General features: G+C 39.2%; 1 protein-coding gene across 6 annotated transcripts in view; it reads right to left on the bottom strand.

Moving 5' to 3' along the window:
- Window positions 1-17,594: 17,594 nt before the first annotated feature.
- The window catches only part of slc2a15a (solute carrier family 2 member 15a), an 83,134-nt gene continuing 81,952 nt past the window's right edge, over window positions 17,595-18,776 (bottom strand). For all 6 annotated transcript variants that reach the window (XM_084376607.1, XM_084376605.1, XM_084376606.1 and 3 more), the window contains one exon: window positions 17,595-18,731. In XM_084376607.1, coding sequence (XP_084232733.1) covers window positions 18,477-18,731 — 255 coding nt within the window. In that variant the 3' untranslated portion in view covers window positions 17,595-18,476. The remainder of the gene's footprint in view (window positions 18,732-18,776) is intronic.

An 18,776-nucleotide genomic window follows, 5' to 3' on the forward strand; every position in this document is an offset into this window, starting at 1 on the left:
TTTAAATGTCAATTTTCAATGTTATATAGTTCAAAAACTAAATTTATTTCAGAGATTCTGGCTGCATCTTGTGGCCTCAGCTGTCATGCACCTATAGGATCATGACAGAATCCCCTTTGTTGATGTTCTGCCAGAGCTCTTCTGTGAGACTTAAGATTTTGGGTGGCTTTGCTTCACTCAAAAGTTACATACCGTTGTGAAGGTGTTTTTTTTTAGCCATTATGATTTTATCCATCAGGATTTTTTTTTTTTTTGGTTCAACTGTCAAGTTTAGGCCTTTAAGTAACGCTTGAGTTTCAGCTTTGGTCTACACATGATAAGACACATTAATTTGTGAGGTATCTGTCCCTGTCAAGAGTATCTAATGCGGTTTCTCTCTCTAATAACTGTCTCTGTTTCTTGCATAGAAAAGAAAGGGTAGGCCATTGTTTCATACTTGGGTCACGTGATGAAAATGGAACCATCTCTAACTCCATCTGCTATGGAAAGCTATAAGATGCGGCTTAAGGTCCATAAGAAATCTAAGTGGACCCTGAGTTGAGAGTAAATACAAAATATACAAAAAGAAAATTTAGAAAGTTGGAACAACACTAATGTTTGAGGCACTGTAAGAGGAACTGGCCATGCATCATAATTTATTTAACGTTAAAGAACGATGTTCTGTCCCTCTGTGACTTCTTTTACTCTAGTGATCATACTTTGTAAAGCGTGGCCCAAAATGTGTCAGCACAGTGGACTTGTGGATGGATGGAAGAGTGTCTGAGTGTGAATGCCAGAGAGAAAAAGAGCAGCAGTGTGTGTGTGTGAATGAGAGTGAGAGGGAGGAGAGACAGAGCATAGCACACATAGCTGAAATAGCTGATGTTGACTTGTTTGTGTAGAGTCGGAAACGCTGCATAGATGTGTGTGTGTATGTGTGTATGTGCGGTCATGTGTTTGTGTTGAGGTACAGCCACTCTGTGCTGTTTGTCTCCAGTCTGTCGAGCCCTGCCATTCTCTGCAGATTCTCTTTCTCTGTCCAGGTGACTCTATCCCTCCATTTCCATCCACCTTCCTTCCTTCCTTCCTTCCTTCTCAGAGTCTCACCTCCTCTTTCTCCTTCTCTCCTGCAGTTCCTTGTTATAGTGGATCCCACTGCCCCATTGGTTGCGTTTTCTACACTTGACTCAAATTGCTGTCTATTTTTCTTGCAGTTCTGATATGGTGGTGATGAGATGTAGTTTTTCCGGTAGACAGGCGGACAGGCTGGGTTTCCACAGGGCGGGCCGCCGCTGAGCTGCCCTGCCGCTGGTCTAATCTATGGACAATCCAGCCTGTCCGCTTTGCATAACTAGGCCAGAGACACTGCAGCTGCGTTAGACAAAGGTCAGTGTGTCTCGCAGTTCTCTGTATGGGCTCAGCCGCTACTGTTTGTTTTAAAAAACAACCGCAAGAAAAACACACAACCACTCCCTGCCTTTTGTTGTCCACTGGAGTACCAGGGCCATGAAATCTCTGTCAGAGGTTGTTTCTCATGGAAAGAAGGTACCTATAAGTTGACCTTTTTCCCATCGTCTTCTGTCAGAAAAATGACGGATGTATTTAGCACCAGGAGTACCAGGACCAAAAAGCAGCCAAGGCTTTCGTCATGCGGAAATGACGTAGACATAAGCTAATCAGAGTCAGAGTAGTGCTTGTCTTGCAAGAAAAGTAGTGGGATCTATTCAATGCTCTTTTTTCACATCTCCACATCGACCCTGGTTCTTGCAACCATTTTTGCATCAGTAAAAATATAAAAATATAGTATATGTTTTTGGGAAGAAAACAGACACTGTTAATTTTCTTATAGCGACGGTTTCTCTAAGAAATCACCAGGATTATTTTTTTTAGACCTGACAAAGCTCCTCTCGCCCCAGACATGACATTCAACTGTTTTTCACATGTGAGTACCACTCACCATGTGAACAAGAAAAGATAACATACAGGGAATTTTCACATGAAGCATCTCATATAGACACACTATTTATTTACACTACACTGTTTTCAGCAATAATATTTAAGATAATTCAGGGGTTAAAAGAAATATCACAGATTATGTTGGATTTGGAAACTGGTGTATCACTAGAAATCTAAAAGAATGAAGCAACAACTAAAGCCCCTTCTACAAAATGTATTTCATTCATACACTCCTCTCTTCCTGCCTGTCTTTCCAGCTTCCACCAGTTATTATTGTGGCCTGCTAGCCACTGTTGATGTTGTAATCATCATAGCTGTGGTGGCCTGCACGTTAAATGAGGGCTGCGCTGTGATTTGGACAAATTGCAATGAGATGTCCTTGCTTATCCAAGGGTGAAAAACACAAGTTGGAACACATGGAGCTGGATAAGGAAAAAAGAAAATGGACTAGAAGGAAATTGAAATATTCTTTGTTAGAGAAAGATGGTTAATGTGATGTTTTTTGAAACTTAAGTTCTTGTAGTTGTTGTAGGGAATGACATAAGTTATACAATATAGTGAGCACCTCTTACTGAATAGCCAGGCCTGACAGAACATGTTTGAATACTGCCATTTAATGTGAGCTTCTCTTTTAAGCAATGCATGTGTGTCCTGTCCCCTCACTTACAGATTTTTTACAGTCATTGACTAGGGGTTTAAATTGTTAATTGTTAATTTGTTAACCACAGAGATTTTTTTCTTGTCTATGTACGTCAGTCTATAGGTCGATTTGCATACAGACACAATGTCTGCTAACGTCTTTGCTGGAGCAGTCTGAGGTAAAAAGTGAAGGGCACTAAAAGAAGTTTACTGTGGGAACATTTCCTCTAGAGAGGCAACAAAGTCAAATGGAAGTTAAAAGTGTAATGCTACTCTTTAGTAGTACTAGCTGTACCACGTTAAGAACAAACACCCTGCTGCTATGTCTCAGGATGGCTCACAGCAAAAGATCGCATCACTATTTGCTGTGGGGAGAAAGTGTGATGCGCTGGGCAATATGCTGCCAATCAGTGTGGTAGAGGGTGAAGGATTCAAAGAGCTAGTTTGGTAACTTAAACCAGAGTATGTTATGCCATCGAGAGCGACTGTGAGGCACAGCAACAAAACAAAGTGTGGAAATTGGTCAAGCTATGACTAGTGTGCCCCTCACTCAGAGCTTCTCCGTCCAGATATGTGAGACTGCGTCACCAAGAAGGTGAGACAGTGTGCCGGAGCTCATTAATCTCACATTAAGCGCCAGACTAATGGGAAAATACCTCCTCTCTTGTATTTCATGTCATTTTGCATCATTTTCTAGAGCTATCAAACTAATGCACGAACAATCAACAAGTGAGAATAACATGATTTTCCCGTTTCCACTTCCAATTCTGTCACCATAGCTTGAATGTTACATTAACATGGAAAGTTTTTGATACTTGAAACTAAGTTACAAGCACTGGGTTTTATAACACTATTGACATTAAAATAAGGTCTGCTTTTCAGAAGTATATTCCTACAGTATATGCTCAAGTCTTACAATGAAACCAAAGGTGCTACGATTGATTTGAGGGAGTATAGTTTCTCCCTGCATTTGCTTAAAATAGCATACCATAAGTGTATTGATTAAATACCTGCATGTCTCCTCTAAACACTTTTATGGTTTTGTTTATTGCTTTTTTGTTTACAAGACTAGCAAATCTTTGACTGAGACTTTATATGAGTTGCGAATACACAAGACGTCCGCAGATGCATACTGGCTAAACCAGTCTGAAGGATGATCCCACTGTTAGTGAATCAGTGTCGTATCCTCAGTGGAATCACTGACATGGATTCAAATGTTGGTATATGATCAGTTTTGAAGAATAGACTTCTCTTATATTTTGCAGTCTACTAAATATGTTTTGTCACTTGGCTATGGATTTTATTTAAACTAGACATTCTTTTTCTATGCTGATCCTTTGCTTTACAATGAATTACACCACATGTGCACTTGTGGCCTTCAAAGAATTTTACATCCAAGTCATCACACCAAGGCAGTCTAAAGCCAAGGCCAGGTCTGATGTTCTTAGCACTGTATATCTCTATCTATATTCTGAAAACTTGGCCTGTCATTTTTTACAGGCTACATAGTTGGATGGGACCTCATACAGAGGCAACAAATGTGTTCAGTAGGTCTGAGACATACTCCAGGGGTAAAAGTTGACCGAGGTCAACCTCACAGATCAGAGCTGTATCTTCCGGGCCAGGTCCAGAATGTGGCCGCTGTAAAAATCACAGGTTACAGATGGTCAGTATGTGCTGGGCTCTACGTGGACTGAGCTACACCCAGCAAGGTTGGAAAACACCTCTGACCACAGCTCCGGGGGCCAAGCACAGTCCGACCTAGGTATTATCATCTTGGCTGCACTCTCCTGCAGACCAAATGTCACTGAGACACATAATTAATGTACAAACTGTAAGAGCTCATATTTGAATCCTGTAAACCTGAAATCTTCTTTGGAAACTTGTGCTATTAATGTTGACTAATGACTTCAATAGATCATTTAATGATTATTTGTTAAGTTAAACTGACATGAATTGGTGCAGAACATTAATTTGGTGTACTGTATACACTTCCCCTCAACTTGAAGGGACCACATCTTGTTTCAGTTAGTGGTTTCCAGTTTCCCAGTATGACCTGCGTCCTGGCACAAAACACAACAACACTTTGTGGCTGTAACACATCCTAGTCTGTCAGTGGAGAAAATTGATACCTCTTTTTTACATCTCTCTCTGCCTGGAGAGTGTGCAGGCAGATTCCTGACATCACTTCCTGTGTAGCTGCTGTTTTGTTATCTTGTGTAATTAAAGTCCTCTGTCAATGAGGGCTTTAACTATGGTTCTGAAAAAGGGAGACGTGTTTCTTGAGTTAACTATGTACTATACATTTGATATACATGATAAAAGAATATCAACAACAGAGTTTCCTAGACTTTGAACCCTTCAAATTCAGAAAAATGTTAAATTGTTACTCCTATGTTAATGTGCCTATCAGTGTCATGGTAACCCTTTCTTCCATATCTATGTAAAGTGTGAACAATATAGCGTAGTAAGAAGTTTAATGGGGGTGATGTTGCTGTCATGTAACCATGATGTAGTTTGTTTATAGCCTAATGTTAGGTTTTTACTTCTGCATTAGGCTTCAAAAATCATTAAAGTGGTGTTTATTATCTTGCTGAATAAAAATGTGTAAGTATCACAAACTTATTTTCTATAATAATCCAAAATCCAATGGAAAACTCCCATAAGCTTTTGTCGAGGGAACCTGGGTGATGCTAACCTCTGGGTTAGCCTTCAAAATACGTCATCCCTGCAGCACTCAATGCTCGCTCCTCTTGGGCATTTGGAAAACAGTGTCCGTATTTATATTTGTGACAAGTCTAATAGATTGAACCACAAGATGGTATGGTTATATTCTAAAGTAAGATTTGGGAAATGTATGTCTCTCAAAGTTATAATGGCCTTTTTAAGCAGCAGATTTGGGGGGAAAATGTTGCAGTTTCTCTTCAACAGAGCTCTTTGATTGCTTAGCTGTGCTGTTAATGTCCTGATGTGTTATTATGTCATCATCATGCAACTAGTTTTCCATTGGAATAGAAAAATGTACCACCTAACAACACAGTGCTTTTAAGGGTCTTTTGTAGAGTAAATTGTTTAATTTAGGATGTGACATTAAACAGACACATTCATTCAAACTACTCTGAAACTAAAGTCATCTAAGCATCAAAGTCCAGTCAAAACTTAGTCCGTTGTAGACAATTAGTTCAAACAAGCACTTCTGGTGACCTAACCACTATTAACACCTCATCAAACTGCTATTGAGCTGTCCAAAACCGAAAGAGCTGAATGTATTTTCACACCCTGGCTCAAGCCACAGCTCAGCCAATCATAGTAGCATCTGGAAAAGCTGCTATTGTTGTGATTCGTGTATTAGTGACCATAAAGAGCCTTCATAGGGCCATATAGACCCACTGTGGGATCCCAGGGACCAAACAGAGAACAGGTCACAACTGGGAAATTGTTGTATTGTTATTCGTAGGGGCAGACACTCTCCCTTTTGAGCGTTGTTGGGGGATCAGCCATTACAGGTAGTTGTGAACTGTTGCTACTTGTTGACATGAGGGCCTTGTGCACAATGAGCTGCTGCAGGGTACAATGACTTCAAATAGGTTTCAAGGTAAACTGCCTCTACACAACAGAAGGGCTGTGGCCCGTCAAGTCACAGACACAGAGGGCCACCTTGCGTATTGAGCTGTGTATTGGTGATTTGTTGTTTTCAGGGTTATGAGAGTCGTAAATGAACAGAGTAATAACATGTCTGTGTCACGTTTGCCAGTGAAAGGACAGTGAATGGAGGAGGGCCGGGATGATGTTGTTGTGACCAAACAGAGGAAAGCTTCACAGAAGCCCAGCCCAGTCTGAGGGTGTGGACAGACTCTCAGTCTGAGTCAACTTTAAATTTGAGCTGTTATTACTACACGTCTTTCTTCCACCTGCTGCTTTGTTCTCGTCCTGTATCGTGAGGTAACAAGCTGGGTTTGAATGCATCACAATTGTCCTCTAGTGGCAGTTTGTATTAAGTGCAGTCAGGGACAAATCCACTTGAAAACTCCTGACACTGTTTATTACTATTATCATATCATTATATATTGACATAAAGAGTAGCATATATATCTATACAGTATACTGGAAATACATTTTTGTTCATGAGTATGGTTTGTGAGCATGAATACATTTGACATTTAACATTTACATACCTCCACTGATGTGTTTTCAGTAGTTTTTGGACAATAAGGGAGCTCTATGGCAAAGAGAATAAGATATATCAGGATATGACTGATTGTATGTATGGATTATCAGAAGGAGAAAAGGACAAAAGTGATAACATGTTAAAAAGTGAGAAAATACTTATTTCCAACATGGTCCCAAGATGTTGGAAGACAAAGAAAACACAAAGAAGCACCAGAAATTCAACATAAAAACTAAACAATACAGTCCTAGAAATCAAAAATATATCTCAACAACTTAACTAATAAAAATAACTCAAACAACAAGGTAATATAAAGTAACAATATCACTGCAGATTCCATTAAAATTTATTACACTGTTCCACTAAAAAGTCCTAACAAGACTCCTGTAAGCCACTCAAATGAAGGCTGTTCCACAGCATGACATCAGTGTAAAAAAGGACCTTTTGGCTGCATTATTCACTCGAAGAACTAAGAAAAGCTATATCAGGATTTGATAAACACACAATATGGAATTTGTTGAAAGTAACAAAATATAGAGTATAACCTGACCTTTTTAAATATTAACACCTATTATGAGCATTTGTTTTATCCAATACTGTCTCAGCTACTTAACCTTCCATAAGGGGCGGATTGCAGGACAATACTGTTTTATATGTATACAGGAAGTCCATCCATCAAATCAATATAAACTTTAGGGAGGCTTTAGAAGATATTAATTCTAATAGTCTGTGTACAAATGTATAAAGAATCCTGATCAACCTGTTGTTTAAGCCTTGGGTGAAGAGCTGGATGTCAGAAGCTGATAACAGCTTATAATAACCATCATCAATAAATGGAACATTTTAGTTAATAGTTATTTCACTATTAACAAACATTGAAATGCTTTATAAACCAATAATTTAACAATTGTTTATTGTAAAGTTGCAACTTATAATACTTTGTAAATAGTCAATAAATACTGTGTTGTCATGTGTACACATTATTTGGATGGCCATTATAAAGTTGCAGCTGATGATTATGATCCTTTACAATTGCTTAATGAATATTCTATAAAGAATTTCATTGTTTGTTAACAGTGAAATAACTATTGACTAATGTTTAATTATGAATAGATGTATTGTTTATTAATGATGGCTATTGTAAAGTGTTATCCAGAAGCTTTGTTTAAAACTAGACAGATTCATTCCACAAATACACGTATCATAATTTGACGCTTTTATATGTTACACGGAATTTAGCATATTTTCATATTCTGACTGTGTTTGACAGGGATTCTGACAGGGATGCATTAATTGTCTTCAAAGCATTTAATCTGTTGAGCAATGCGCTGACATCTGTATAATGACCAATGTACAATGTAAATACTTATGTGCAGTTCTGCAATTCAGTCACATTTATCCTCTGGTCTGTCACTCAGAAACAACATTTGTGGTGACAGAAGTGATTACTTATAAAAACACTTTTCATTGCTAGTTACAATATGGTGTACACCACATGCACATCAATTTACTTAGGACACTATTAAATGGTTAATTACCAACATTTGACCCTGACAATAGCCTTACATTTCCACTTACATCATGCACATCAAAGCCAGCAGGTGGAAAAATGTCCTAACACATTTAGAGATGAAAGCCTGCAATCAACATGTGACTGACTTTAATGATGTGGGAGAATAAACATGTGAGTGGTGGAGTGGTTGGCAGAAACCAGCTCAGCTCTGGGAAGATGCTTATTGGCCCTCCACGTTAGCATTCAAGCATCTGTGGCCATGTCTGTAGCCCTGGGGTAAGGCAGTGGTGATTAACATTTAAAACAGGCCCAGGTTAGTGACAGTGTGCGAACGACCTTAGCTCAGCTACCTGACACCCAGATATCAAAATAACTAGAATTTTAGCAGTACGCTTGTGCGTATGTGTGCATGTGCTATGTGTCAATCTGTCTTGGTGCAAGGTAGCAATGAAAATGGGTCTGGAATTTAATTGATTTTTGCATTCTCTCAATAAACAAGCGGAAAGGATTTGATAATGATGTAGTAGCACCATGGTACGAAAAGAGCGTCAAGTGGATAGACAGGGAGAGGAACAGGGACCAGTGGACTGGTTATTATAGTATAATAGTATATATAATATTTTTACGATTCACACACTCTAGAGGCTGTTCTGGAAAAGGTAATAAAAATATTTAATTGAGAGCGACAAAAATTGCTGTCTAATTGGAGGGCTCAAAGAGAAAAAGGTGCATTTACAAATGTACCCAGCATAATGGGGATGATCTCTGAGTAACTCAGACTACAAGAATGTTTGCTTGTAACATTTTATACAGTATTACAAGCCATGTCTACCTGTGAACCCTCATATGTCTATGAGCTGTGAGCAGTTTAACCAAAGAGTGAGGTACACTTGTGAGCGTGTTTCATTTATTTCATTTTCAGAGGGCTGAAAAGTGAAGGAAAACTCTACAGCACTCAACTTGGACAAATAAGCAAAACATTTTTAAAAAGTAAAAAAAACAACCCTTGAGTTGGTCCTTTCTGTTATATGATAGTAGCTTTCAAAATCCTCAGTCACAACATTCACAAAGAAGAGGAAGTGACACCTGCAGGTAGAGAGAATGGGAACAATGGGAAGCACTGCAAAGTGGCAGCTGTGTTAAAATATTGAATGGAAAAAAAGGATATATTCTAAATTCTTTGACATTAAAAACACTTTTGAGTATAAAGGATTAATTAGAACTTGAACTGACCTGCATGAGCTGACTGTCACTTCACTGAAGGATGATGAGCTCGTTTTTAGAGGACACCCAGTCTGTACGCCTCTGTTTTCATGTGAGGACGAAAACGTACAGCTGTGTGTGTGTCAGTGCATCGCTAAATCATAAACAATAGGCCAGACCTGGTTGTGAGACACTCAGAACACTTACAGCCTGTAACAGACAAGTGCTATATTCATCAGCTACCTGCCAGAGCATTTACACTCCTACCATCAACTGCTCTGAGAGACAGAGGACAGAGGGGAGGAAAGAAATGGACAATGGAGAAAAAGTGACATGGAATGTGGAACAACAAAACTTGAAATGTGAAAACTGAAATGTGTGGAGTGATGTATATGAGCCAAACTATATTATTATAGAGGAAAGGTTGAAACCTGGAAACAGATGAGAGATGTACTTGTTTGACAGAAGCAAAGCAGCCTGTGCTCACCACCAAGCATCATTTGCACTCCATACAGGGAGCATTCAGCACAATTATACATCTAACATTGCATCACATTTGGATGATGCCTTTTGCCTTTAATACTCTGACTGAGCAGGTCACAGTTCAGACTACATCTGAGCCAGCTAAATTTGAAAATGCCTTATTTTCTGTTCCTCTGTCCACACTATGCCATCATTGTTGTTTATTAACTATTTTATGCTTCTACAGTTGTCTGGGCTTATTCAAGTTTTCGGTTTCTGTTGTCAAAGTTGCATTAAAACACAATCTATTTGATCACTGAGGGACCCTTCTCTCTGTGTTCTGCTTTTCTATCATAGCATCTAGCACTAAACAGGTGTTTTCAAATGAGCATGGAGCTTTTTCAATATGGCCTTCGGACTACAGTGACATGAAAACAGCCTCACACTGTAATATGGATAAGGAAACTGAACTTTTTTGTCAACACTGTTGTAAGATTGCCAAACATTAAAGACACTGTATGAATTTTCTACTTGGTAGAAGTGACCAACCCCTGTTTGTTTTATTTTGAGATACTATCATTTACAAACTGAATCTTAATCTTTATGCTGTCAGGTGACTGCATGGGTATAAAACAGTGGTTTAAGTAAAAGTCTTAATGCAGCCATGTCACCAGGAAAAAAAACACATATTTGTACGTGACCAAGTCTAACTACCATATTGACATTTCTACAAAACATGTAAAACATGTTCACATTATGTATTCATGGCCTCACTGTCATATTTGGAGGTGGAGGGGATTCAGGAGATGGTGGAGAGGGTAGCGTTACAGGTAAGAAGTCTGTAAGCCCGTGACTGCAGTTTGAGACTGCGTTTCAACATTTGCGTGTGAAACCACTGGATATTTTTAAGGAGACATCAAGACAATTTCCAGCCATGTTTTTGGCAGCTTTTATTCTGGTGTTTGGTTGCATAGTGCACACGGCCATCAGTCATCTATAATTGATAGTTATTAGCCATTTTCGACAGAGGAGTGAATCAGTTCTCCCAAGTTTCTTCATCAGGATGTACCAATCTCTGAGCCTCCGCAGGATGGAGTGGACCTTCTCATCCCAGATGAAGGGAGTAGATCCTGCAAATCTAAATTATTCCTACACGGGATGAAGCAACACTTCAGGCATGGATTTTTACTTAACACGTTCTATAGTGACACTATCTTTTATTATTATTTATGATATTTTTGTATTTCAGTCTAATTGTTTTTCTGTGCCGTCTTATTTCGACATTGTTGTAGCGTTGTTATTTCTACCTCCATTTTTCCTCTTTGCTTAAGGTACAGCAGCTGTAGCAGAGCTGTTGCTGATGGATCATCCATCTAGTTTTATTACTCAGTGATGCTGTCACACAAGCACTGCCATTAATTACAATGCACAGATGCAAGGTGACGTGTGTGTGTGTGTATATATATACAGTTGCAATCAAAATTATTCAACCCCCACTACAAATTAGGTTTCACTTACAAGACCACGCCACATTTTAACGTTAAGGTAGTTTATTAAATTGGTAGAAGATTTTTGGAGGATAGGAAAAGGGGGGTCAGGGTTGTTGGATGAAGGAAGGGGGGTCGGGGGTTGATGGATGAAGGAAAGGAGGTTTGAGTAGGGTTGCGGATTGGCTGGACCGTCTAGGAACAGGGGAGGTTGAGACTCAGAATGGGGGTACGTCTCAATGGGCGCACGTCTTAGTTGGCGTGGCTTCATTGTCCCCCCCATGGTTCCTGTGCTAGTATGGCCTGGCTCCCTGTTCTGGATGATCTTCTTGCCATGGGATGGCGATGTCGAAGGCTGGGCTGCCAGTGATCCTGTGAGAGATGATAGTGGAGAAGGAGAGGGTCTGGGGGGGAGGGTTGTAAGAACTTGAGACGAACGGGAGAGAAATGGTTAGGCTTGCATATATAGATTTCGCAGGTGATTGAATCAGGGTGACGTAGGTGATTGGGTTAATGCGGCACAGGTAGTTAGGTTGCCGAGATGCAGGTGGTTTAATTGGCTGGGCCTGGGTGGCAGATCAGCAAGGAGGAGTGGCCTGTTCCAGTTCCTGAACCTCAGTTATAATAACTCCATTTATTGGCAAAATGTACAAACTAGCAGCTGTTTGCAATAAACAAATCAAACAAGAACAATTTAAATAGCTCTTGGTTTCTCCAAATTCAACACAAAATGCCACTTTTAATGACTACTGCAGTCTTAAAATTATTCAACCCCTTCATGACAAGTAGTACTTAGTAGAGAACCCTTTTACTGTTATGACCTGCTGCAAACGTGATGCATTGCCAAAAACCAGCTTCTGGCAGTGTTCCTGAGGAATCTTAGCCCATTCCTCATGGGCAAAGGCCTTCAGTTCACTAATATTCTTGGGTTTGCGTGCTGCAACCGCCTTTTTCAAATCCCACCAGAGATTTTCAATGGGGTTCAAGTCAGGCGACTGTGATGGCCACTCCAGAATTTTCCAGGACTTCTTCTGAAACCAAGCCTTGGTGGACTTTGAGGTATGCTTGGGATCATTATCCTGTTGGAAGGTCCAATGATGGCCCAGCTTCAGCTTCCTCACAGACGGCATGACATTTTCTCCCAGGATTTCCTGATACTTGATTGAATCCATCGTGCCCTCCACATACTGCAGTTTCCAGAGCCAGAGGAAGCGAAGCAGCCCCAGAGCATCACTGAGCCACCGCCATGCTTCACTGTAGGTCAGAGCATATGAGCGGAGAGCAGAAGGATTTTGTGTTGAGTGAGGAGTGGCTATTTTTTTAAAAGGTAGAGTGGAGCCTTATCTCTCGCTCCAATTTCGCTCCAGTCACTCATGCCCCACCCAGAATGCATCTTTGCACCTGCATGCACATCCACACTATCTTCTTTCAAAACTATGGAGTTTACTGTGTACTTCAGAAAAGAAACTGAGAAGTCATACAAGTGTACTATTCCTGTAAAAGTAACAGATGGGGATACTGTGGAACAAGAAAAAGAATGCGGCGACATTGTTGCAGTTGGTAGAAGAGTCGTTTTGGAATCTAAAAAGACACATTTCTCAGAAACACGGCAGTCTACTACAGGAACACACTGCGAAATCAAAAGGTGAGCTAGTCGCTAATGCTAGTTAAAAATACGCTTTGTATGTGTAGTAATGTTCGTTTAATTTAATTTGGACCTCCGTAAATTCGTATTTTATAGAGCGAGAGGCACATCAGCGGGAACAAGAGAAAGAGAGACAAATGGGTGTGGAATTAGGCCGTTTCTTAACATAACCCTCATGTCTTAGTTGAGTTGGGTTTTGGTATTTCTTAAATGAAATGAAATTACGTAGCCTGGGGAAAAACGGCCAAGCTCATGTTTTATTTGTGCATAGAAGATTACAGGTGAATTGTACAATGCAGTTTTGTGTTTTTTTAGAGCGGAGTGGTCAGCAAGTGGAGCGGAGAATGCGCAGAACCAGGCGGAGCTGACGGGCGGCACAAATTGACAGGTCTGTTAGCGAGGAGTGGAAATTTTAACCTGGTCTTTTGGACAATTCTCTTGACTGAGCCATATCTCTAACATGCAATGAAACGTCACCATCAACAGTCCAGGTATTTGAGCTGTTCTACCTCAAGCACACTTGATGCAACTAATGAAGCCCTTGATTGGTTGCATCAGGTGTGCTTGAGACCACACCTGATTGACAAATGTGTGCTCTTATGAATTTTTTTAAATTTTGCCAATAAACCTAAAATGCAATGGGGGTTGAATTATTTTGATTGCAACTGTATATATATATATATATATATATATATATATATATATACAGTACACTGACTCAGGAGAGATCGAATATGTTCTAGTCAGATCATTTCTTCTTCTTTCCCTTAGTAATGCTGGTGTCTGTGCCTTGGAGCATTATTTAGTACCACCTAGAGATTCAAAGCCCCATGTTTGTATGATTTGAGTGTGCATTTAGGTTATAACTAAATGTGAATTACTAAGTGGCTGTACTAATGTGAAGTTAAAGGGGCACTATTTACTTTTGGAAAATAAATTAAAACTCAGAATTTTAATATTTTCAATAATAATGAGATGATAATAATACATTTCTTCCATAACCAAATAAACAAGCTATTTTCAGAGGAAAATGACATCGACAGAACACTATTTGAAACTAGAAAGGTGGCAGGGTCTGCCAATTATGAACAAAGTAAAACCGTATGAAATTATGTCTTTCTGTTTGTTTATTCAGTCATGAAAACAGCGTTTGTTTATTTAGTTTGTATAGACATACACAAATCAGTCAATGAAGATCTTTCTCTTCTGATTAAAATTTCTTCCCCGAAACTACATAGTGCACCTGCAACGAGCAGCATTTACTTCTTATGTTGGAGCTCTACCTTGTGGAATATTTTGGTACTGCAGCTAATATTCACATGAACTGTTGATTTAAGCATGTAGCAGCAGGCCTTTCTGTCTAAGAGAATTTAAGTACCTTTTTTGTCATGTGCATTTTTATGGATATTAGTGCATTCGAACATTTAGCTAAAATACACATGATGTGAGAACCACATCCTTCAAGTCCTGATATTCACACCCCGTAATACCTGCATGTTCCATGTGTAATCCAAATATTCTAAAGGCTGCTGTTCTGGTGGTGGTAAATAAAGGACACTGTTGAGTTCAATCCCTGGATTACCATCCAGCTGTTGTACTATTCCATGAGCTAGTAGATGCACACTGTGGTTTACACTACGAGCACAGAATTTTGTGATGAAATTTACCATTTACAAGACATCAATCATTGCACGCATTGCTCGCTGCGAGCGACTGCAGCAGACCGCAGCGGACCAACCTCAATCCGACGCATTTTCTTCAGAAAATGCAATGTTGTCCAGTTACAATTGTGTCTCACTTAGACTGGACTAGTGAGATGCTTCTTTTCTTGACCAAGGGTCAGAATTTAAGTTTGGTGTTGCTCTCCTGATGAGCAGACCCCAGGCTGTGTCAAATAGGCAGCAACACATCATCCAACCTGACTCCCAACACTGGTGCCCATCAGGGCTGTATGTTCAGCCCCACTCATGACTCAGTGGCCAACACCATCATTAAGTTTGCTAATTACAGTTATCTGCCTGGTCTCCAACAAGGATGAGTGGCCTAGAGAGAGGACTTCAGAGCCCTGATATCGTGGTGTTAGGACAACAAGTTCTATTTCAACATCAGCAAAACAAAGAACTGATTGTGGACTACAGGAAGCAACAGGTTGAAGGACATGCCCCCACTAACATCGTTGGGACTACAGTTGAGAGGGTCAGCAGCAGGTTCCTTGAGGCTCACATTAGTGAGGATCTAACTTGGACCCACCATACCAAAACCAAGACAACAGCTCTACACCTATCTGATATTGCCATGTTGATGTTGTTCCTTGAACGTCATAATTCAATTTGATCATACAATAATTACAAGAAGCTGTTATAGCTCTTGGGTTGAGTACAGGACTGTTACTCAGGAAACTGGGGTTTGTATCTTGGAACATATTATTATACTGTTCACTTATTTTTTACACTAAGTTCACTTATAATTTTACATTTCTTTTCAGTTTTCTGTTGCTGTTTGCTTAGGTTTAGGAAACAAAAATACTTGATAAGGTTTTGGGGAACAAAAATACTTGGATAGGTTTAGGAAAACATTGGGTTAAAATAGAGCCTTTTACAACGTTTAACACCTTACAAATGATATCCTCTCCCAGGTGTGTTTCTTTGCTGGTTCTGGGAAAATATATCTTCACATTATGTTTCATTTTCCACTTCCTCTCTTTGTCTGTTTTCCCACCCTTTTCCTGTGTACATCTGTGTCTCATTAGTTAATCACTCTCTGTATATTTAAACCTGTTTTCCCTTCATTCTTCGTTGGTTTGTCAGTTTTGTTTCTATGTCGCCTGTGTTTCCTTGTCCTGTCTTCCTGACGTGTTTTCTGCTTTTGCTGCCTGAGTCCTTGTGTTATACTGGTTTGTTCTTTGTTTTGTTTTTGGTTTGTACTTTGTCTAGTTTTACTTGCGGATTACTTCACTTTTGTTGCTAGCTTTTTTGCCTGCCTTTTGTTTTGAACTTTTTTTCATGGGCTACTTTGGTTGCATTAAAGGTTGCTTTCTGTTACCTGCCTGCCTCTTAGTGTCTTGTGTTTGGATCCCTTTTTGAGAACCTGTGCTTTTCCTACCATGACATGTCAAAATGTCTATTATTAGTTAAACTCAAGTTCACACAACATATTGTTAGTAATATAGCAACACAGTCTATGGCATATGGCAGAGAAAAAGCAAACACTGTGCAGTTCAGAAGGTTTTGGCAACTCCAGGATGTACAGTATTCATAAAAAACAAGTGTTTGTGGTAGAAGCAATGTTAACAAGAGCTGGATATGACACTGATTTAACTGCTACTGGAGAGATGGTGAACAGCCATTAAAACCCACAATGAGTAGTACAATATTATTTCATTTATGTAGTTCTCTTTCAACTATACAATAATGCATATACATATTTCAATCAATCAACAAATAAATGGATCTTTGCTGTTTGTGCAAAACACATTTTAGCACACTTTACTGAACAATTCAGATAGTACAGAGTAGTGTACTGATACAGTATGACTGTGTATAAAAAGCTGATAGAGGGATTTTTACTAATAAATGAAACAATATTAACAAGTAATATTACTTGAGAATAAAAAGATAGTATAGTCAAAACATGCATAAATATTGGGATGCGACATTATAGATGATTGCAATATACAAAAGATTAAGAAACATATTCATAAAAGGTTAGTTTTAGTCACACATGTTTACTGCACAGACTCAATTATTTCCCACAAGCTGCTGTGTCGATGTCCACTATTTCCACTATTTAATTATAATTTTGTTGAGTCTACCCTAAAGTCAGTACCCTGACATGTATTGATTGTTAACTGGTTTGTGTTACCGCGGTGACATGTGGAACACCTATGTACACAACTTAAGCAGTAACAGCCCGTTCTCACTCCTAACGCATTAAATACAGCAGACTAGTCATTGGCCCTTTACTTCTAAGTTTGACCTTGTAGTTACCGCCCTCTGGCATCATTTCTTGAAATACTTTTTGTACCTAAATCTAACCACACTGCAACATTTTAGTAACGTTAATAACACTCCAAGAGTCATAACATGTCATAATATGTGAACTGTTAGTCAGCAGGCTGTTTTTTGAAAGTCTAACTGGAAGTTGTATATTATGTATTATTGCAAACTTGACCTTGGAGCTGTTAATGTGCAAAACTACTCTAGAGGGGAAGGTAGAGTGGCATAGTTTGAAGCTTGAGTCCACTGACCAAGCACATCCATTACAGTTTACAGATGGAAGCTGTTGCCAAAGTAAATAAGAGTTGTCTAATTGTTTCTTCACCCATTTGATCAAATTTTAGTGATGTCTTTAAGTTAAGTTTAAGTCTGAGATCTGGACAATCACTTTGGTTATTGTGAAGTTATTATTACTGATGGCCAAATGGCCAAAACTTCAAAAATAAAGGCCAAGGTGTAAGAAACAACCCCAACTAACCAACCAACTAACCACCAACCCCAATTCCAAAAAAGTTGACTCACAGTGTGAAAAAGAAATTAAACAGAATATGATAATGTACTTGTCTTTATTTGATAAATACAAAGACAATATTTTTTAAAGTTTGATCTCATCAACTTTATCGTTTTATGTAAATATATGCTTATTCTGAATTTGATGCAAACAACATGTTTCAAACAAGTTGTGACGGGGACAAGAAAAGAGTGGAATAGTTGTGGAGTGCTCCTGTTGGGACATTCCACAGGTTCACACACAAGCTCACCACTTTGCCAAACACATGATTGTATAAAGGACATTACAACATAGGCACAGGAACACTTGTTTGCACGGGAAGCTTGCTTTGATATGAGTAGATAAAGGCATAACCTGGTTTCCTACAAATGTGGCCTTTTTTTTTTCTTCTGCAGTTTGTCCTTCATTACTATCAATCATGATAACACTATACTCTCCAAAGTTATTGCTGAGATCTGGGAATATGTTGACTATGATAAAATGAAGTTGCACCGACAAATAAAACCGACAGTTTTTTGTGATTTTCTAAACCACTTTATTTGGATGTGAAACTTAACCTGAGAGCACCTTAAATGTTGTTAATAATCCCTCTTTGAACAGGAAAACTGTGCGTGTTTAACTATGGTAGGGGAAACAGGAAGTGTGTCAGTAATCTATTTAGATTTTGACTCCAAACAAGTTTAACCAACCATTTGTATAGGTTTGTTTCCAACCTGTCTGATGGTCTGACTGTCACTGGTCTCAGATCTCAGCTATCACCTTGGTGAATACAACATTATTAGATTTGATAAGAATGGCCAAACCCATTAAAAAAAGACCCAACTTTAAATTAACTGGAATTTTACTTTAATGGCTCAAACAGAGGAGCAGAGGAAGTAATGAATGGATTTCTAGTCCCAGTCAAAAGCTGAAGCTCAGTTAAGGTACAGAAGAAGAGCTGTCAAACTCCAGTGAAGTATGTTCAACACCACCATAGCCATTCATCTTCTTCAGCTTCAGCTGGTCCCCATGTGTCAGGCCCTGGGTCTCCAAGACTGCCTCCTTCTTAGAAAACATCCAGCTGATCTCCATGAAAGTCTTATTTTTAGTCTCTGGGATTATGAAATGGACATAGGTGGCCACGGACAGGCAAACGGTGGCAAACACCAAGTAGCAGTAAGACCCCGCTGACATCTGATGGTTGGATGTGGCAGATGGATGGAAGGTCATTGGAAGAAT

Source organism: Pagrus pagrus, assembly GCF_965226575.1.
Source record: "Pagrus pagrus genome assembly, chromosome: 15".
Classification (NCBI taxonomy): domain Eukaryota; kingdom Metazoa; phylum Chordata; class Actinopteri; order Spariformes; family Sparidae; genus Pagrus; species Pagrus pagrus.